General features: G+C 43.7%; 2 protein-coding genes across 9 annotated transcripts in view; one reads left to right on the forward strand and one right to left on the reverse strand.

Moving 5' to 3' along the window:
• Positions 1-22,490, forward strand: part of LOC120949532 (troponin T, skeletal muscle) — a 111,191-nt gene that overhangs the window by 58,163 nt on the left and 30,538 nt on the right. The window lies entirely within an intron of this gene.
• On the reverse strand, positions 846-22,475 carry LOC120953233 (brain tumor protein). Of its 6 annotated transcripts, none has more exons than XM_040373008.2 (7): positions 22,374-22,475; positions 15,348-15,805; positions 14,490-15,074; positions 12,250-14,403; positions 11,954-12,117; positions 11,616-11,848; positions 846-11,505 (listed from the first exon to the last, which is right to left on the reverse strand). In XM_040373008.2, exons 3-7 carry the CDS (start codon positions 14,921-14,923, stop codon positions 11,401-11,403), a joined length of 3,090 nt encoding a protein of 1,029 aa, XP_040228942.2. In that variant the 5' UTR covers positions 14,924-15,074; positions 15,348-15,805; positions 22,374-22,475; the 3' UTR covers positions 846-11,400. The 6 variants fall into 6 exon arrangements, with proteins under 6 accessions (XP_040228942.2, XP_040228941.2, XP_040228935.2 ...); XM_040373007.2 differs by having other exon boundaries at positions 14,490-15,077; XM_040373001.2 differs by having other exon boundaries at positions 14,490-15,805.

Below are 22,490 nucleotides of genomic sequence, written 5' to 3' on the forward strand. Positions count from 1 at the left end.
CAGTGTATGTAGGCTGTCCCATTCAATGGTTGCATGTTGGAGAGGACACCATTATATCGTACTTGTCCATCCTACAACCGTACACTGATGGGGTTTCGTTTTTATAGCAAAGTTTATATAAACAAAAAAGAAACCATGGGCGACTCTATTAGACCAGTTTTGATAAACTTATTCATGTTATATTGTCTTTTCTAACACTTACTAACAATAATAATATTCACACGACAGTCAAATTATTTTGTAATGTAAATAAAAGTAACACTTTTTTTCATTTGTTTATGCCCAATGAAGCCACTGTGTGGGCTATCATTGATTGATCTTTCCAAAAATGTTGCTACTTTGTGCCGAATTGAAGAATTCGGGTGTGCACTGTATATATCAGATGGTGTCAATCAGAAAGCACTGTGGGAACGTAACGGCCATGCATGGGTCTTGTGTGGTTCTTGTTTTCCCCCATTCTTTCGCATTCCTCAATTTTCCACAGCACAAATATCTATACTATTTTGTTTTATATTAATTCTTTCCTGTTTCGCTTTCCGTTGATTATCGTGACTGCTAGTAATCGAATGGTAATGCATAAATGGATGTACCCCCAATGCAGAACAGTTTCCAGAAATAAACTTAGTTTCGAGTTTTTCTTCACTATTATTTTCCCTCTTTAACTTAACAGTTCGGACAAATCCTGCTCCACAGCTTACACAGACAGAGCTGAGTGGTTAGTATATTAGCAATCTTTTAGTAATGTTTCACTCCTTACTATTATGTAAAAAAAAAACTAAAGAAAAATCAACCCATAATACATTCTACTGGCTAAGGTCATCAAAAGGGACTAGGAAGACATCAAATGTGAGGCGATTTTTTGTTTTATTACTATCTTTTCTATAAAAATAATTCCTATCTTTCCAAAACCTTAAATAACGTGTGGGCTACCGATATGACGAGCTGGCCGTCGTCGCTTCGGAACGGTGACGGAACGGAAATCACAAAACACAGTAAGGGAACCGCAACACAAAGAAAAAATCATAATAAAGCTGAAGCACACTGGACTGGGCAAAAGAGAACCGAAAGACGCAACAAAGAAAACGAAAACGAAAACGAAAACGATGAACAAACCCACATGAGAAGGTAAATAAAACTGTAAAACTTTATTCATTCCTTTTGTAAATTCCTGCTTGTATAATTTGTATGTATATAATATATTTCTATATAAAATTTATGTACATTTTTTGTGTGTAAAAGCGAACAAAATATTAACACTAAACCGTGCAAAAGGCACTACATCAATAGTAAAATTATAGTAAAGTTTAACTTTTCCTCACTTAACACAATCCTGACTTGTTGTTTGGGTAAAGTATAAAATAAAATACAAAATTTCACAAAATCAAAAATCGCTATCTTTTTTCAAATGTATCTCCCCACCTCACTACAACTGCGCACGCACAGTCGCAAATTTTTAGCAGCGTTGTCGAACGCCCGTTTCCGAAATGTGGTACACAGGTGAGGTGGTTTTCCATCATCACACACACGAACTATTTTGTTGTGTTTTTTTTTTTCTTCTTTTTTGTATTTTTTTCTCTCTTTTCTATTATCATCACACACCAACGGGAGGCAAACGCCAAACATTAGAAAGGGGGAGAGGGGATGGGTGTTAAAATACTTTCAACGTGCGCCTAATAAGACTTAGCGTGAAATCGAAAGGCTGTCCAAATATTGCTAGCTACAAAAACCGTAATGTAAGTATACTAACTGAACCTATGCCTAAAGCGAATGCGGTATCATGTCGTTCGTTAGAATGTTTCTCCGGGTGTTCTAAATATCTCGAAAATGGTTTGTTCTATGCTGCCTACAGCCTTCCGCAATCTGTGCCAATTGTGGTGGTAAAGTGGTTTCACATATTGGGAAAACAATGGGCTACCCCCAGTCGGGTAGAGTATAGCAAGCAGCTCACACTAAACCGAATGCTGGCCCTGAGACTGCAGCAGTACATACACTTTGAAACAGAGTTAATAAAAACGGAATGTCAGAAGAGACATATTTCCGCGGAAAAAGGATGGTCTGGGTCGGGTGTTATCGAAATGAATGGAAATGGCAGCTGCATTGTCTGCAGGAGCTTTCATTACATTTCGGCATGAACTAAATTACCCGCAACCACATTGGACCAGTATCAGAAGCAGCTGTTAAACCGTTGAATAGCTACCCTGAACGGTTATTATTAACCACGGCACTAATGTACGCACAGAAAAGGGGGTAAATAAAACAAATACTCAAACATCTGCTGCTGCTGCATGGCACATTTTAATTTCATCTACCTTTCTTCTGCTCATCATTTATGCTATGACTACTCGCACTCTTACTCTCCCCTCTATATCTCTCTTTTTTCCACATTTCCCACAGATTTGCCGGTACAGAGGAGGGACTTGCCTTGGTTTGGGTAAGATTAATAATACGCTTCCCTCCCTCTCCGCCCAATATATCTTCCTGCTATAAGTAGTGGTGCTGTCCATAACGCTAAATATGAAAACTATTAGGCAAGAGATGGTTTTGACTATTACTGGTATATGGTGCGTGCGTGCGCCGCTGCCGCTGCATTAAATATTTGACTCTGAGTAAAATAAGATAAATTTTTCATGCCATTTTGCTTCCCCCCGAATGAAGCATCCCTGCTGCTGCTGCTGCTGCTACTGGACACACTTTACTAGAGCATCGATTCCTAATGATGTGTTGGATCGATCGTGTAATAAGTGTTGGAAATATTCTCTAAATGCTCTGATGGTATATCCACATTTATCCACACGAATGGCTGAGCTTGTGTGATGTTATTGTACGGCGTAGAAAGATAAGAGTAGCCCTTTTTGGTTTACCATCTTCCTATTACTTTCTGGCTCTCAGCCAAGCTTGGTGGCTTAGCTGCTTTTGTATACATAAGAAGTACATTATAAAATTCGTATTAACACGGTATAGTAGGCATGTAAATAGCTTTTTTTTTTCATTCAATAAAACACCACACCATCCAACGTCTGTTGTTTTGTTGTTGTTGTGACTTTTAATAGTTGTACAACCCCCGCGAAACAGCAACTTTGAAATGAACTCTCGCAGATCTGCTCTTCCTTTCGTTTATTATTTTCGCTTCTTGTTTTTTTTTCACCTTTCGTTCTTTACTTTCCTCATCTGCGTTATTTGGGTGCTCCCCTATTACTTGCTTTACTTTGTATGGGGATTTAAACGGTTCATCATATATATATTATTGTATTTTGGAGAAACGCAGAATGAGAATCTGAAGAATACATCATTAGAATTGATTTAAATATTTGTCTACTATTCTTGTTTCATATAAATATTTCATACGTGTGCTTAGTAAGTAGAGTAAGTTCTATGTTATTTTAGATTTTGTACATGCTTCCACTGTACTGAGTGCAGATTTTGCGGGTTTTTTTTTCATTTAGAACAGGATGTGGTGAGGGAAGGGGGGAGGAGGTTTTAATGCATGTAGAAGATGTGAAGAAGATCGTTAGTAAGATGTTACACAACATGTGTGATTGCATTGTTTCTAAATCCGATAGCTCTGATACGGTACTTTTCACTCGAAGAAGAAAGGTAGCACGATTCGTTCCATCAAATACACGCGCGCTTAAGATAATGTACGAGAGGCTCTGTTCTCCTCTTTCCTTCCCCCTCTGTCCCACCCGCGCCCAATGTGATCGAATCGTACCCATTCAATGTCAGTTAAAATTGTATAATCGTGAGCATTTTATAATTGCATTGTGATTTATATTATTATCAAATTGATCTCAAATATTATTGTGAACATTGGGTTTTTTTTGCATTTAGATCCGTACGCTTGTTTTCGGTTTCCCATTCTTATCAGGTTGATTCTTTTGCCGCTTGCCAGGCTACTGATGGCCTGTCTCCTCCAATCAGGACGATTACTTTTCGATAAGGAGTATATATTTATATGTAACGCAAGTGTATGTATGTATATATTCTTTAATGCATACACACAATAATATCGAACTACAAAAATAGAAAATTCTGCAGACTCGCTGTTGGATTTAATGTTAAAGCTAGAACTGTACTTTACAAATTGTATGTGTATTTTCATTCATATACATGTATAGTAGTAGTAGGACTCCCTGGATTTAAGATTTATTTCGACATACTTCAACCATCTTCTTTTTTTTTTGCTATTATTTTGCTTGAAAAGGTGTGTGTGAATTCATAGTGTAAAGGTTTCTCGTTATGTCTAAAAAGATTGCATTCAGTTCCGAACTATACGTTCCTTTTGAATTGTATAAGGAATATGAGAAAAATTATTGAAACACGGTGCCGGACCATTGTTAAAATTTTTTGTCGCGCGCGTGCAGAGCATGTACTGCTGGTATTACTTGCATACAATTTGCATTCGATATACGTGGACTAATCGAAGAATTACAAGTCATTGGATATTAGTGTTACAAGAATTGTTGGTAAAAGTTGGTGAGTATGATAGACAGTGCGCGCAGGTAGGAAGGAAACAACATGTTGGAGTACTACTATTCAGAATTCATCTTGCCAATTAAAATCGTCCTACATTTTGCTGGCAGTTGTGCAGTGCATTACTTTCTGTTGTTTTAATTTATTCTCACTAAAACCCAACCAACTATAATCTTGACTCTTTTTTTTTACTTGTAACAAACAAATACATTTTCGACTCAAAGGAGTCAAAGGAGCTGGTTTTGGAACTCGTAAGATGCGCTGTAGAACTCATGCGCGACCCTTTTGACGAAACGCTATTGTCCAGTTGTTTCTTTTTTTTTTTCAACAAAATGCCCCGTGTATAACTATAATTTCATATACACATGTATGTATGTGTTCGGTTTAAGATCATTTGCTGACATCAGCCAACGTCTTGTATTATGCGAACATGGGAGGAAAGTATGTCCTGAACAGTTTGACCTAAAATGTTCATTAAATATAGATACAAAATGTGTGATTTTAAAAGGCTTCTCTGCTTCGTTAAAAAGGGTGTGCACAATCAAATTCGCGGTGTAGGTTATAGGTTTGCTCGATTTCTTTTAGTGTACAAAAATAAAATGTGGTATATTCGCCGATTACCTTTATTCTTGATTTTGCATCACCCTTGCATATTATATATACCCTATATATATATATGTGTAATGTAAATACGTAAAAAAGCTTAATATCTACTTGCGACAAAATTGGTTCAAACAAGAAACATTTCTAGAACCATCGATAGGTTTTCCTTGCTTTGTTCGCCCCCTTCTTTTTCTTTTTTCTTCCTCACAACAAAAATATTACGTGATGGAACAATAATAAAACCTAATGTTTTTCGACCATTGTCGTTCGTCTCGCTACTTTTACGGACGTTTCCTGTTTTGTGTGCAAAGAGTTTTGTTACCTCATGTTTTATATCTCAAAGTATATTATGTACGACTCTATACGCTAATTTCATTGTAATATTCTTTTTTGTTCATAGAACGCTTTTCATCGTGAAACGCAAAACGGCTATGCAGTAAACGAAAGTAATCATTCCAAAAGGAATTTTAACACATTAAAATAGTTCGTTTTCCCCCCTACAGATGGCACTATGTTGCATGATTATTTATATTTTCTAACAGGTTAAGTTAGTCTCTATTTGTTATTCTGCTTAAAACACTGCACTGTTGCATACATACTTCAGGAGGATGTTACTAATCGGATCTTTCCGCCAACTGGCAGATTCAAAAATATTCCATTATGTGCTGTTGTTGTTCTTTTATCAACCTACAATTCTACCCCCGTGAGCCATTCTGAGCAAGTTCAATGACCAAACGGAAAAAATACATATTTAGTTTAGACTGAAAGAGGTAAGTAACTCCAATCAACTGCCCATAATTAGGCGATTCTTTTGTTGCGGATTGTTTTTCTTCTAAAATTGACTTTATACAATGGATTTTGTAGCGTTGATATGTGTTCATGCCTGTTTTATACACCTGTGTTCCATTCTATGTATGAAACTGTTCAGACGGTATGGAATTATGCAAGAAAGAAAAAATAATGTTTAGTACTTTTGCTTCATAGTACTTCTTTTCTTTTGTTAGGATAATTATGCAGAACCAGAAACGAAGGTGCTTAGGAATTAGGTGTCGCTCTTCGTAGTGTATAACATTGCTTTCGGAGTTTCGTTACTTTTTAAATAACTTTTGACAAGCTCTCATCGCAAATAGATCTTTTGCAAAAGGGGTGTGTTGTAATTATGATTTCTCATTATACATTTCCTGATTAGACAATGTATCTATATTGCAAATAAATGATTGACTTTTTCTTTGCTACTGTCATTAAATTAAGTCAAAACAAAATTCTTCCCTAACCATATAAGAAAACACACAAAAAAAACATTGTGTTACAAAAACTGTAAACAAATTTTATCATCTAGTCACAAACCTAACAAGGAAGTCAATCGTGCAATTTCTAGTCTAATTAAATAAAACAAACAAGGCTAAGCGTAACTAAAAAGTAAAAGCGTATCAAATTTCAGCTTTTATTTGTGCCGTAAAACCTACACTAAAACTATAAATATGCTGGCAAAAATTGCTAAGGAACTGCTTTCGTACTGCAGAGTGTGTTCGGCTTGGTGTGTAGAATCGTTTGGCGGGTCATAAAAGTGCCGAAGGAAGTATCATTCGGACAGCAGTGCAAGATGGTATTGTGACTGTGTTAACTAAAATGAATCTACACGAAAAATTCAATCCAGCCCGGGGCACCATAGCTCTTTCCAACAGATGTAAGTTTACTTCGAGATGTTACAGTATCTACCACCAGTGAACGATTACGCAGCCCGATTGATTTATTGATTTGAGAAGGAACTTTTAATGTTTTAGTTCTAGTATCCGTGGGATGCGAACGTTGAGATAACTGTACTTGATTATGAATTTATTCGTCTATTATCATATTGGTTTTATTTCTTTCCTGCCATCCTATACCTTCCTTCGTTTTTGCTTTACTAATTTGGACTTGATGTGGTAGACGTTTAAAAAAATCTCACATATCTTGTTTTTTTTCATCTCTTTTTTGTGTTTAAAGGTACGCCAAACATTACAGCTCTGCAAACGATACATGCGGACACGCGCATGTATCTGTTGATTTTAGCGAAACTAAATAAAATATCTTACTGCCATTTGATAGTATAGTACGGTACTGGTTGTATATTTTCCGATTGCATTCTACGTACAGCATACCCTTCTAATTGATAAGAAGGGGCTGTTTTCCTCATTCGCCTCGTTTTGCGCACTCTAAAATCGTTGCAATATTACTATTCATAGATGTATAAATGTAAAATTTAAGGCAAAAAATATTTTGTTTCAATTATAAAATATTTTGCTTTGGATTAGATTTCTCTCTACCTTGTGAAACGGTATTTTTTTTCCATTTCATATAACATTCCTTCTGTTAAACGCTTGCAATCTAGGTATATATATATAGTTTTTTTTGTATATTTTTGTATTGTTTCTTCAAAGTGAAAAATGCTGTTCTAGATTTGTAACGGAAGCATTCTTTTTTGGCTAGCTATAATTTATGACGACAATCAAATTCCTCTACTCACAAGTACGCACACCGTAGCCACAAACGTTTGTCTTTTGAAGGATGTATAAATTTTAACCAAGCGTAAAAAATATCATTCATCCAAAAACACTGCAAATGCACACAAATGAATGACGCGATAAATATCAAATATGTCTAGTGGATTAACATAAAAAGAGCTCAGAACCAGTAACTCGCCACACTCCATAAACTACGCATATAAAATTATTGAGACCCCTCCGCTGCTTCAACTGCACAAGGGTTAAACAATATTAATAAATCATGCCCCATAATTTGCTATAGTGATTCCCTTCCAATTATTATAATTCACGAACCGCATTTGTAGATGAACCTGATTTGATAAACTATAAAAAATATGGCATTCAAATATTGCTTTCCAATATCGCTCGGATGTTCGGTGTGAGGAGAAGAGATACTCGTTTCATTTGCAGCATTGAACACAAAAAATACCTTCTTCGAGATTCTATTGTGAGAACACAAAAGCAAACACATCTATATCTAAACAAAAATGCACTTTAAAATGAACGAGATTCACATGAAACATAAAATAACTTCTTCTTTTTTAAGAAACATTCTTTGTCTTTTAGTGATTTATGAAATGTGTGCCCAAATCATTAAGCGTTAGCCTACTTTGACTTCTTTAAACCTTCTTCCGGGAATTTTTATATTGCGTGCCGTATATTTCCGCGTGTTTTAGCATCGTCGTACGACTTTACAACAAGCCCGTCACGGTAAACCAGTAAGTCATAGCTAGCCAAGTCCATGATCGACTTATAAGAAAGAAGAGAAATAAACATCTTCGGATAATTTACTTTCCAGAGTTTTTGCATGACCAACCGCCTGTCATAAAGAGTACAAAATACGGTGCCATCTCGATTGTTTCCCTACAATTATTTTTCTATTGTTTTTTCTACAATTATAACAAGTAGCGGCGCTCCCGTGGTACAATCGTCAACTCGAACGACTCAATAACATGCCCGTCATGAGTTCAAGCCTAGAATGGACCGTCCCCCCGTAGCAAGGATTGACTATCCGGCTGCAGGGTAATGAATTAAGTTTCGAAAGCCTGTATAGGCCGACATGTCCGCGTAGGACGTTACGCCAAATAAAGGAAGAAGAATAACATGTAGAAAATGAAACAAAGAACATTGCACAATTAAAGACCAAACGAACGCGGCACAATCAATCAATTGGCCCATTTATCTGCTGCACAAGCATTAGGCTCAAAACAGGTATGTTAGCATAAATTGAATTTTGTTGAGTCAACTTTGGGACTAGCAATATATTTTTGTCGGTCCAGTTACACGGTTCGTTCTACATACGGATATATACGGCACGTTGTAAAATCCCACGTGATGATCACATAGCATTAACGTAAGCCAATACATCTTACGCCCAATTCAAATGTTTCGGGTGAAGCTTTAATTAGAAAGAAATAAACGTTTTAACCATTGAGCCTATAAAAATAACTTAAACTAATTTGTATCCCAAGAAAAACCGATTAGGATTAAAAAGGAACCGACTGTTGTTCTTAATAATGGTACAGCATAAAATTATTGAGCTTTGCGATTTTCAACGAACACAGATATACATATTAAAAAAACAATTACGATTGGAAACAAAAAATATAAATAAATACTGCTAACCATTTCAAATTCAAAGGATAAGAAATTATAAAGCTTTACAAACAAATTTAGTCTCGCTTCGGTTTGTTGGTGGGAGAAAATCTATCCAATAAGAAAAATACATTGTTTACTGGTGGACTGTTTCAACGATCAAAAAAGCTCCAGTGCGAGAAATCGCAATGTCACATTTTCAAAAATTACGGAACTACGAAAAAAATCACAAAGCATTGTCTTTCTGCATCAATTAAAAACCCGACAGGTAAAAAAAATCCCGTAAACACGGGTGCCACTAAAAAGTGATACTATAAAACTACCTTAGCGAAGATAAAAGTCTCTCGCTGTGTCTTAAACAATAAGCTAATAAAAGAATATTTAAAATAGGATAAAAAACGTGGAACATGATTTTAGGAAGTAGTGAACAAACCCCTACTAACAACACATAACCCCACAAACCTAAATAGCAAATGTTCGTAAGAGGAGGAGCGCGGTGCAGTTACAAATCATTTACGTTCCTTCTTAGTTGCTACTGTTTTTACCTCCACGTCAACCACTTTGTAGTGCATGCAGCAGTGCGCGTAACCTTCCTACAAAAACGTCCGGTTAATGGAAAAAATGGTATTGCTGTTAGGACTTTCGATCAAGTGTATAAACATGCTAGCGTTACACTTTCCGTTCCCTCTCTCACTCTTTCACTCTTTTGTTGGCTAGCTCTTTTTTTCATAGGGTAATATTTCTAATTCTCGATTCAAAAAATATATGTATGTATATGTATATATATATATATATGTATTGATCATAACGCATTCCCACATTCCCTAGTTTTACCATTTAGGAAAGTGCGGGTTTCGACACAGAAAATACGCTCTTTTAATGTTTCTTTAATGTTGTTCACCCCAATGGGCTCCTTGCAGGACCATGCAGGATGCGATAATGCAACGGCCAATACATATTTTTTGTGAAATGGTAGACACACCTTGCACATTTACAACCCCCAACTATTCGGAAGCTTCGTGTCTTAGCTTGCCTTTTGGTGACGCATTCGCAAGAACATTTTTCATTCGATCGCGTTTGAGAACATATCTTGCCATTGCGACTGTACTTGGCGTGTTGTTGTAGATCAAACGCTGTGCCATATTTCGATACTATTTACAGTGAATGCTACTTAATGTTTGGACTCTCTTTCAAAAGTTGTGTTACTTTTGTACTGCCGTCGTAAATAGATGTAGAGATACTTTCCAGCGCAATAAATGCGAAATATTGTTGTGTTTGCTACGAATAATGCACGCTCGTTGTGTATGAAGGTTCGCCGATGGTGCACTATTTACGACCTACGCGTTATATAATCCTCTCTTGCTAAACATGCTTCACCACTGTAAATATATTATAGTTCAGGCGCTTTTTCAATCTTAGGAAACCCCACAGTACGTTCTTGTTTTGACGAAAATAAAACTACTAAAACTGTATGCCTTTACTCCTTGCTACCAATGTCTCACTAAGGTTATGCAAACACATTAAAAACAGAGATCATGTATTGTTGTTTGTTGTCATCTTCAGAGAATAAATATTGCTTAACATAAACAAACGGGGATTACAGATTTGCGAACGTTACTTACGAAGAATACAAACAATTATAATAATGATAATCTTTGTTCTACAAAAATTAAATAATATCATTCATCCGTCTCTCTGAAATAAAATGAAGCCTTCTCACATGCCTTGCCGTGTGCATTTGGAGGGTTTAGAGCTCGGGGAAGGTTGATAATTAATTGCAAATGGCGAATCAGTCGCCAAACGAATAATAAACGTACAGACTAAGCAGTATCATGACATAAAACCCATGTCACGAAAGCTCGATTAATAACGATTCCCCCACCGTTTTCCTATGGCCATCAGAGTTTTGTTTTTTGTGTTTTTTTTTTCTTCTTTTGTTTCTGTGAAGAATCCCATTATTGCTGCTGGTGTAGCGATCGCCGAATTTCTTCACTGGATGATGGACGCATTCAAACACGCGTTGGTAGGCATGGCGTGGAATGGTGAATGTCATAAATAAACCATAGGATAGATGAATATGATACTCACGGCCCGTGGGAAGCGAGGGATGGGGGATTTAACGTGCACTAGGATCAACGTTGTTAGAAGAGAATGTGTGCCGGATGGCTCAGTAATTAGGTTTCAGTATTCGTGCCCCCGCTATTGATCACTGAATGTAGAGCGTGTTCAGTACCAGGACATGATGATTATTTTTCGCTAAAGTTACCACATATCCCTCGGAGGTAATTTTAAGACCGCAGCATCGTGACACCTGGGAATGGAAAAAAAAGAGAAGAAGTACAATTCAACATACATTGTCAACAGTAGCGATAGCTGCGGACCCAGCAAACCCGCCACACGGATCATTCCGGCTAACCATACCTTGACATAAGGACATTCGAACTCAGACTGCAGTTGCCCATCCTTCGAATAGCACGCGACGTGGAAGCGATTGCCGTGCGAATCGCCAATCAGCACGTCTCCAGCATCGGATATATCGATACCATTCGGGAAGCAGGTAATCTTCTCACTGCCGATACGATACTTGAACGTACCTTCTTCGGAGAATACGGCCACGCAATGTCCCTTGAAATCACACACGAAGAAATCGGTGCCTAGAAGAATGTGACAATGTTACCCGATTAGTTTTCCAGCGTTAGGACTTTGCTATGCGCTGCCCGAAATGAACCGACATGAGCCTACAAGCAGCCCAAACCTACCATTAATAGCTATGTCGGATGGTTCGCGCATAAAGTCGCTGCAATCAAACCAATGGATGAGATTGCCATCCTCACAAATGATGAACACGGTCGGCGAGACGCTGTCCACTGCTACGATTAATCCCTTGTTTGTAACGGCCAACCCAGCAACGATATCGATGTATCTAAAGCGAGGACGACAAGAAAGCTGTAGTTAGCCACCAGCCGTAAGCGGCGCTGAGAAACACCCCGATCTTCCCCCTTCCGCCACAATGGTGTCCCCGCGGCCCAAACCCCCTCCGTATTTGTTAGCCCACCTGATGGCGATCTTCTTGATGAAATGGCCGTTCTTGGAAAAGATTTGCATCCGCGAGCGCTCGTTGCCCCGATCGCACACGACAAACTTGGCACTGGTGCGCATCACTGCCACCTTGCGCGGGTAAAACAGTTGACCCTCCTCCTTGCCCGGTACGCCGAACGAAAACTTGAATGTTCCGTTCTTTTCGAATATCTCGATGCGATGATTGTTCGTATCGGCCACCACGATTTCCTCGTCCACACCGAGACAGAAACCGTGCGGCGAGTTGAACTGGCCCTTCGTTTGCCCGAGCGAGCCGAACTTGGTCCGAATCTGCATCGGCGTGGCCTTCGTACGCCCATTCACACACATCGATGGCTGGAAGCGGCTCATGGCCATATCGCTACCAGCCCCATTCATTCCTGGTCCATCTATGTTTGGCATGTTCGGTGGAACGGGCAGGATAGGAGATGTCGAGCCCGGCAGCACGCCGGGGAAATCGCTCATCATCGGTACACTGTCCAGGCTCGGGTGGGCCGAAAGCATCGCACCGTTGCTCATGTCCTGGCCGCCCATCGAGTACTTCGCGAGCGCCTGGATCGCGTGCTGGTTGCCGGAGATCAGGTCGGCCAGCGTAAAGTTGGGCGTGGCCCCACCGGCCGGCCCGGTGGCAGGGTTGCTGTTCACCACCGGCACAATCGAATCGGTCAGATCGTTCGACGCCGTCTCGCCGGCCAGATTTGCCAGCCGGTGAAGATTATACTCGGCGATGCTGGACAGCCCGGGCAGGGTGGTGGCGGGACCGGTACCGACGACCACGCCCGGCGACGGTGTGCCGGCACTCAGCGCATTGGGCGGGCCGGCAATGTTGGCCGCACCGGTCGCCGGTTCCGGGGTCAGCACGTTCGGCAGCATGTACGTGGTGCCGAGCGTCGATATGTCGCCGTCGAAGGACGATTGCATCGACGTTGGCAGCGAGATCGGACTGCTTGCCGTTACCGACGCGGTCAGCGGACCCTGGCTAAGCCCGCAGCCACCGTTCACCGGCTGGTGGTGCGCATCGGCCACCATGATCGGCACGCCCGGGAGCGTGGGCGAGGGGGTCGTTTCGTTCACGCTGACCGGCAGCGACGATTCGGTGCGGAACTTGCCGAACAGTTCCGGCACGAGCTGCTCGAACTTCTCGTAGTTGCTCTGGAACTCGATCGAGAAGCTGACATCCACCTTCGGCGCGGTGACCATGACCTGGTTCAGCTGGGCGCATATCATGCTCTTCATGCTCAGCATTTCCGGCCCGTTCGCTTGATCCACCACCTTGCGGGCGTACTTCGCAGCGACCTCGATTTTCTCCACCGATTTCGCCACGTTGTCGTACAGGTCCATGATTTTCAGCTCGCGCTCGGAGTGCAGCTTTTCCAGATTTTTCAGCGCATTCTCCCGGCACTGCTCCAGCACCGCTTTGCAGCTCTGGTACGACTCGTTGATGAGGCCGCGCGCCGTCTCGTACTGGCTCTGCAGGTCGTGCAGGGACGATTCCAGCTTGCTCGTCGCCTGATTGCAGTACTCGATCTTCGACTTTGCCTCGCGCATCGAACACTCCAGCTCCTGGCGCATCGGCTTCTCGGCGTCGCTGATGATATGGTAGTTATGCTCGCTACCTTTATGATCGCCGATCAAACACTCATTGCACACCGGCGTCTGACAGTTGAAGCAGTAGTACTTCAGATTTTCCATCGAGTGCACCGGACAGTAGAGCGGCTTGTGAATGGCCACCTTCTCCGCCGATTTGCGCAGATCGGCCAGCTGCACCACCTTGTGGTCCTCGAAGCAGCGCATGTGCTGGTGCGCATACTCGCAGCTGGCGCACAGGAAGTTGGCACAATCGTTGCAGCGGGAGATCGCCATCTCCTTGCTCTTGCACGAGGTGCACGCCAGCAGCGCCGGCTCGATGGTGGACAGATCGAGCACGTTGCTCAGAATGTAATCCTGATGCAGCCCGGCAGCACCCTTCGGACCGGTGGGAGTCGCCTGTTTGCAGATGGTGCAAACGATCGTGCCGCCATTCCCGCCATCGAGACCCTTGTCGCCGGCACCCTCCGCCAGCAGCTTGTCCAGGCAGCTTTCGCAGAACACGTGCAGGCAGGAGAGCACGCGGGGCGAAGTGAATTTATTCCTAAAACGAAATCAGTTCAGATAATTATGTTTTGACTATTACCGTCACCTTCGCTCACAGGTGAGCAATGCTTTCGGACAACTTACTTGCAAAGCGTGCAGTCCTGCTCCATCAAATCCGACAGGGAGCTGTTGTCGAGCTGAAAGTCACCGCCGGTGCTGCCATTCTCGCTCAGCGCACCATTGCCCACGTTCTCGAGCTCCAGCATGTCGTCCAGCTTGAACACCTCGGGAAACATGCCGCTGCTGGTGCTGCTACCGTTGCTGCACACGCTGCTGCTGCTGTTGTTCGGCGACGGTCCTCCCAACTTCGGCACGAGCTGATCCGCGCGCGGAGAAGCCGACAACACGGCACCGCTGGCCGGCGGCGCTTGCTGTAGGATCGCAACCGCGGCCGAGCTCGTGAGCGCCGTCGACGTGGCAGCCGCACTCGACACGGCCGGCAGGCAACCGGCGCCCGGCGTACGCTCCACAGCACCAGCGACCAGTTCCGGAGGGTCCGCCACCACCGACGCAACCATCGATTGAATCGTAGCCCCAACGGACGCGGACGCAGCGGTAACGGCCACTTCCCCGCCGACGATCGACGACGTCGATACGGTCGACGATCCACCGGACGATGAGGTCGTCGACGACACTAGCGAACTTCCGCCGCTGTTCGCACCGGATTTACTACTGGTCGAGAAAGAGTACATCTCAGCAAGCGTCATACTATCGCGTGCCCGGCACACCACAGCCTACAGCCACCACCAATACCGTGTGTTACTGGTCCCACCGCAACCACCACCGAACTGTAATCACTGTGTCTGTGTCTGTGTCTGTGTGTGTGTATGTTTGTGTGTGTTTTTCCGGGACGGGTACTTCAATCGATCGAATACACGGGGCAATTACCGTCGTCCTCTGTAAGTCGAGACACGCACGCTGACCGGCCGCAGGAAAACTTACTTGATGGTCCGGTGGCCGATTCACTAGGCCGATAGCAGTGTTGCCTGGTGAGCTTCTTCCCGCGTACAGAAGCTTCCCGTGATACTCCGAAAAAAGGAAGAGTAAGGCGATGATGACACGTGATTCCCTCTTTCCCGTCGATTACTTTTTGCACGATGATTTTACCGTTCAGGATATGCGTTCTTTTGGCTGCTGTTGCAATGGATGATGTTGTTTTTCTTTGGTACAGTCAAAACTCAGTCCAACTGGTTACGCTTTGTCTGCATGTGCTACACACAAACACACATACACCAGATGAATGCTATGGTTGCTATAATCGAATATCCAGTTCCGTAGCTCGGATCGTGTGGCCGATTGCTTTATGTGTTGCAACGATACTGGTTCCAGTGGTTTCTGCTTCTTAGTAAAACGTTTAGGCCTGCTGTTTTGCTGTGGGTGTATGCAGTTCAGCCCAAAATCTGGTGCACAAAAAGGGGGAAAAAATAAATAGTAAAAATTAATCAATTGAAGTATGCACGCGCAGCGATGTTATGTAATGGTGTAATTCCTTTTTTGTTGTCCCTTTTGCTCCCCCCGAAACCTGCATACAATCTTCAACACATTAAAACTAGTATCCGGTACATGCGATAGGGACGTATCAAAAAGGGCACAAGAACGGGACGTTGTACAAGGACCTCCTCGCTCGATGACTCTCTCTCTCAAACCGCTCGTAGAATGATATCGAGCAATAAACCATCATTGTAGATTACGTAAATCGAATCGAAGTCTTGCTTAGCAACTTCCTGTAGGCGAATGAGGGGTTGCTTCTGGCAGCGGAAATAAACCCACCATCGAACGACCAGCAGCCTCATTTACATAAGCGCTAACGGGTCAAGCGGTGGAATGTTTTTGCTAGTCCCCCTCACTCCCATCGGTATATGATTGTCGTATCTTCTCTGCTGGTGGAGGAATTTTGGTCACAAAGGCAATAAAAAGCACAGCACTTACCGACCCCGCCCAACCGCAGAGTGCCCAATATTCCAACAATCGAAGCACTCCTGCGGAAAGAAAGGACCTCTCGAACGGAAAAATGTGCACCACGACAAACCAGTAACTCGACTCGGAATCTAAGCAACCGTATAACCGTTCGAGGATTTCGGTGCCACTACACGAGCTACACGTGCGCGAGTCGATTTTGGAATCGATCCGGGCAGAATAGCAATCCATTGTTTTACCCCCTCCCCCATTCGCACGTGACCTTTATCCAATCCTGTGCAATTTCTAATGTCTTGTAATGTACGCCATCGGCAGGGCCAGTGTATTGAATAATAGCTTCATGAAATATAAATTACCCCACAGCCGAGCCATTTCGAATCATCTTCACAGGTAGCGTTTTTTTCGGCAAGGAACTGCAAGAATATCCGTTGCAGAATTAGCACTTTTATTACCCACACACAGAAATGCTCTGCCGTCATGTAAGGACTACTAGCCCGTTGTTACAATTCATCACAGTTCGCCATTTTTAATCTATTAAACACTCCAAAAATCAATTTAGAATAAAAAGCTGAAGTTCCATCAATGGAGTCCAAAATGGCGATCAACTGATTGAATGACACCGCACACTCGGAAAAAGTCAAAAAGCAAAGACATGAAATAATCGCTTACAAAATGGACATTTCGTTCAGTTCAACGTGAATCCAACGCCCAAAATGTCTACTACACTCCCCTCCCCCCACTCTCTTACCTGTTCAGAACAATTCAACAAATTCTGTCTATACCACTAACCAAAAAATAGAGAACCGCGCAACAGTAAAGATTAAAAGCTTGTCCAATGCAAGCGCAAAAAGGTTGAAAAGTAAAACACGTCCAGTCGGTACCAACGCTAGAAGTACAATGAGATGAAGCGGCAAATTTTCCAAATCACATCACCACTACCAACTCACACACATACACACCATGACAACCGCGGTGCACGGGTAGTGTGTGCTGGTGTGATCGAATTGTTCCCACTCGCTAAGTCGGATGACTGTGCGCCTCCATCTTGGGATAAGGAGGGGAAATCAAAGCAGCTCAGCTTCAGTTACCATAGCAATAGATGAATGGTGATGATGAGGGTAGAATGAAGGATTCGTTTCTGGAGAAATGCTCGCGAAAAAAAGATAAAATTTACATTCATCATTTTACATGAACATTTTGCATTGGTCTTTTTATGTTGACATTGTCAAGCCACGTTAGTAAACTTCTTTTTTTTTAGTGGTTAGTAGTAAATTTATATCCCACTATGAATTAGGTCGTTGGGCCAAACGGCGAGGTAGTAAAATGAGATAAAAAATGATCCTGGTTTTTTTGTAGTTGCCCTTGCGATTAATTTGACAGTTCAATTAAACCCTATGGTATTTTTTTTCCATTAGCAAAAAGGTGAAAATTAATTATACAAATTTAGTAGATAGCAAGCGATTTGGTACAACTAGTGAGTTCAGATTAGTGATGTGCTCTCTGGAATGCACCCACGACTCCGATTTGACTTCGATTTTTGTTCCGCCTCCGTTCGTCTGGGTCGGTGTCGCCTGGAGTCGTTTGGAGTTGTCCGGAGTCGTCCGGAGTCCTTTGGAATTGGAGTCGTCCGGAGTCGTCCGGAGTCGTCCGGAGTCATCCGGAGTCGCTTGGAATCGGAGTCGTCCGGAGTCGACCGAAGTCTGAGTCGTCCGGTGTCGACCGGAGTCGGAGTCATTCAAAGTCCACCAGAGTCGATCGGAGTCGACCGGAATCGGAGTTGATCAGAGTCGGACTACTCCGACTTCGATCTACTCCAAACGACTCCGACCTACTCCGGACGACTCCAACTCCGGGCGACTCCCAAGGACCCCGGACGACTCCATACTTCTTCGACTTTGAACGAATCCAAACGACTCCGGGCGACTCCAGACGACTCCGGGCGACTCCAGACGACTCCGGGCGATTCAGGACGGCTCCAGACGATCGCTAACAACTCCAGATAATGCGGATCTACCATCCGGAGTCGGATCCAAAATTATAGGAGTCGGATCGGAGTCAACTCCGGATTTTTGCCAACTTTACCCATCACTAGTTCAGACTGTATTTCCAATAAAAAAGTTTTTGCTTCTTATTCCATCTACCAAACAACACCGCGTTGACGTAAAACTACTCCCAAAATCATCACAATTCAATGATTTTTTCTAGGGAATACAATTCTACAACCTTCCACCGGCCGTGCAGTGCACACTGCAAAAGGATTAGCGGATACGAGCCCGCAACTAGGGCGTGTGTATGTGCGCACCACCACACACGGGATACAATTCCGTATCCCCACAACCGTAGTAAGCGTTGACGAAGAACGTTCCTGCACCAAATTGCTGTGGGGAAAAATTGCATAACACCACCCCAGCACCACCATTCGAACCGTGCGGCGCTGCCAAAGTGGAAGAGCCACACAACCCACAACGTTACATCGCGCGAGACGACGGCCTTTCTCTTTATCTCTCTCTCTTTTTATCACACCCACACACACACACACACGCACGAAGTAAGCAAAGGTAAAGGTTACAACTGGAGAAAATTTTGTGCAAACACACCCTAAACGGGACGAGTCTTTCATAAGACAATAAATGTCCTTTTTGCAGCATTCTTTTTCCACTACTTCCACTGTTCGTGCACAGAAAAGTTTAGAGACATTTTTACACTACAGCAGAGGAAGGCACACTGTTTGAGAGACGCATCGCGATCTACCTCCTATTGCTATTGCACAATAAAAAAGGCAGCACATTGGTGGTGGCAATCGATATTTTCTTTCGCCCGTTTTGCCATCAAAAACACTTTCTGCTGCATGGATTACATAAATGAACATTGGTGGGCTCCTCTTTGCGGTCCCTTGGGCTCGTACCCCGCACACACTGTCCAGCTACACTTTCACGCTCGTTTGTTTTAACAAAGTTTATCACTTTTAGTGTGTTTTTAAGCTCGCACATCTCGTACTGTACGCGTAGCACTTCCAAACAGTCCACCGTTAATTAGCAGTAGTCCTTTGGCTGATTCACATGTCCACGATCTTCAAAAACCCCCAAACGTGGTAGGCTCTGGTTCCCGCAGGATCACTACCAACAGCAACAAAAAGTCGGCCAAGAAACAACATCCACGTACCACCACCAGCACCAACACCACACCACGGTTGTTGTAGGACGATGATGACGACGACGACGGTCCGTCTGCTGCTGCTGCTGCTGATCCTAGTGGCTGCTGCCGTGTGAGTTAGCAACTATAGGCGGATAGGGCAGAAACAGCGTCTACCTAGACCTACCCGTCGTATGCTGCTGTGTGTGCGTATTGGGTACCCTATATTACGTCGTGTTCTCCCTTCGTGTTCGCGAGAACGTGTTCCGGAGAGCACACACACGGAGAGCGAGAAACCGCTCTATTCTGCGTCGTCGTCGTCGTCGTCGTTGCATGTAAACATACATGCGGTGCATGCAACGCATCTCCCTGTCCCGGCTGACAGCGGCATTCGGGTGTAAGGGGTGTGTGAGTGAATTGCATTGAATTACAGAATGAATCGCGCGTGTTTTTCTGCGATGCGAGAGCGATTTTGAAGATGCTCCGATTTGCTCCAAAATAGCAAAGAGACCGAGAGAATGAGAGAGCAAAATATTCCACCGAGCACGCCAGAGAACAGGTAAACGTTTCCGACCAGCCAAAACGTTTCGGAATGGTCGCACATACTGCTGTCCCTGTGGTGGAACAGGGCATCATTTCGTCTCAACCAGGAGGCCAGGTGAGAAGGGGCGAGCGGGCAAAGACAGCCGCCCCATTTGCGTGCTAATCCGTCCTGCTGGTGTGCTGTGGCTGCATGTTTTTTGTCTTTCTTTAGCAACGATAAAACAAGCGAAAAACAGGGAAAGAAGTTTACCGCGAGCTATTGCTCGGCACAGCCAACGTGATAGTTTAATGGGATGTGTGAATTGACGCACAGTGGTGTGCAAAAAAAAGGGCCCCTTACCAACGACACCACACTTGAGGGGTGAGTGTGCCGTCCTTGAAGGTTGTACGAGAGGAAGGAAAAAGAAGCACCACGCGCCAAGCCCCTCCAAATCGTGGCCGGTGGAGGGAAAAAAACGTACCATTTAATTGCTTCACACCACCATCACTGTGAAATGTCAAGCAACGTGGTTTAAAAAAAAGACACTAATTAAACTCTGTCTCTTCCACATGCGCACACACACACACAGTCAGAAGGAACACGTACAGGGAGAACATACGAGATTTGGTCGAGCGTTTTTTTTCTTTTCCTATCGGGGAACGGGCCAGAACTATTTTTAAATCAGCGTGCCATTTTAAAATGCGGTCTCCGCTTCTCCCACCGGGAAGGGGGGGCAAGCGAACGGTGAAAACAAAATTGGACTATTTCCTTCTTTCCACCTCCATCTTCCTAATCCCACTCGCTCCACACTTGCGGTGTGGCACCGTGTGCGGCTTTGTTTTGTAATCAGATTTTGAAGGATCTGTCTCCAATAGAACAGTAGGCCTGGCTTAGCAGAATCAACGAAACCGAAACATAACCTTACTTTGGAAGGAAAAACAAAGAACTTGCGCAATCTGCCAATGCTTTTTTGTGTCCCACGGTTACAGTACATTCCGAACCACGTTGGGAGATGTAGCGTGCATAAAACATGGAACGTTCGTTTCCAAACCTATTATTACACGTGTGTACGTGTGAATGATCGGTGGGTCAGCAAATGTTCCGAACGGCATACAGTACAGCATGGTCTCACCGTCGTACAAATACCGCATGGTCGCGTTTTATGCTGCTGCACGCGTATTGGTAACAGCCTGCTTGCACATTCCCTTTTCACTTATCCTTCCGCAGCAGATTCGCGCGCGCATTACTAAAATCACGCTCATTATTGCTCGCATACCACTATCGTTCACCTTTTTTTGTGTTCGCAACAGACACACACACACACACACACACGGGCGCAAACACGCGGAGAAGTGCGCACACTGTCAATGAGGCACACGGTTCGGACAAACGCACCACAGCATCACCATCATCATTGCTCATTAGCCCGATTGGGTTAGAATAGCACCATTCGCAAAACACACACACACATACGAGCGCACAGACAGACACTTTTGCGAACGTCACACCTTTCTTCTTGGTTTCTCCCCCCCCCCCCCCCCCCGCCTCCCCACTCATAGGGTTTTTCGTACCTTCTAACACTCTTTCGGCAGGCACGCGCGCGTGCGACGTAAACTAGCGTGCGTGTGTCGGCACGGCCGGGGAGAAAGGTGTGTGCAGCGAATATTACTGCGACAGTTTAAAGCGTTTGATGAGAGAAGGACTGTTGCCGTCGCGAAACGGGGATATATCTTTTTCACTCTACGCCACACAACAAAAAAAGAGCTAGCAAAGGAACGAAAACGCATGGCGCTCCGTTTGCGCAGCATAAAAAAAAAACAGGGGCGCGCTACGTCGCGGCTAGAAGATTAAATCGATAGCAAATTTTTATGGGAAGGTGGGGGGAAAGCTACCACCTTTTCTGCCAACCCCTTTCACGTACTCAGACACACGCACTCACACACACATTGTTCTATTCTGACTAGCGTAGTTAGGAAAAAGCACACACCACAGATCAATCATTCTCGGCTGAAAATCACAGTCGGCACTGTGTGAAGGTACAACACAAATTCGCACATACCGTAGGGGCCTGAAAAATGTCCCCCATCCCGCAGAACTTTACACTTCCGGTCGAACCTGGCTGGCGTGATTGGGATGTATGTGCACACAAGGTGAAGCTGTGATTTGTTTTCCCCTCTACCGCCTAGCACGCTCGGCTGGGAATTGGGGTGGGGAGGAAAACTCTACTCGATTGCATCACCGCTGGGGCCTGTAGCAGTTCCCGTGCTCCACCACACTATTCCACACTTCACCAGCAGCACTTACTACCAACCTGCAGAACTGTTCCGGCAAAATAGGCACAGCTTTTGCTGGGCCCGTGAAATTGTGCAAAAAAAATGTGCGGAACACCAATTTACCTGCATCCTGTAGTTGCGGTGAAAAAATCCCGACCGTGTAAAATCTCGACCTCCTGTGTCACCCTGCTTGCCCAGCGATGTGCTTCGGCGCACTCGTACATCGGTGCAGGTTGGGGC

The sequence above is a fragment of the Anopheles coluzzii genome, chromosome 2 (genome assembly GCF_943734685.1).
Source record: "Anopheles coluzzii chromosome 2, AcolN3, whole genome shotgun sequence".
In the NCBI taxonomy this organism is placed as follows: Eukaryota; Metazoa; Arthropoda; class Insecta; order Diptera; family Culicidae; genus Anopheles; species Anopheles coluzzii.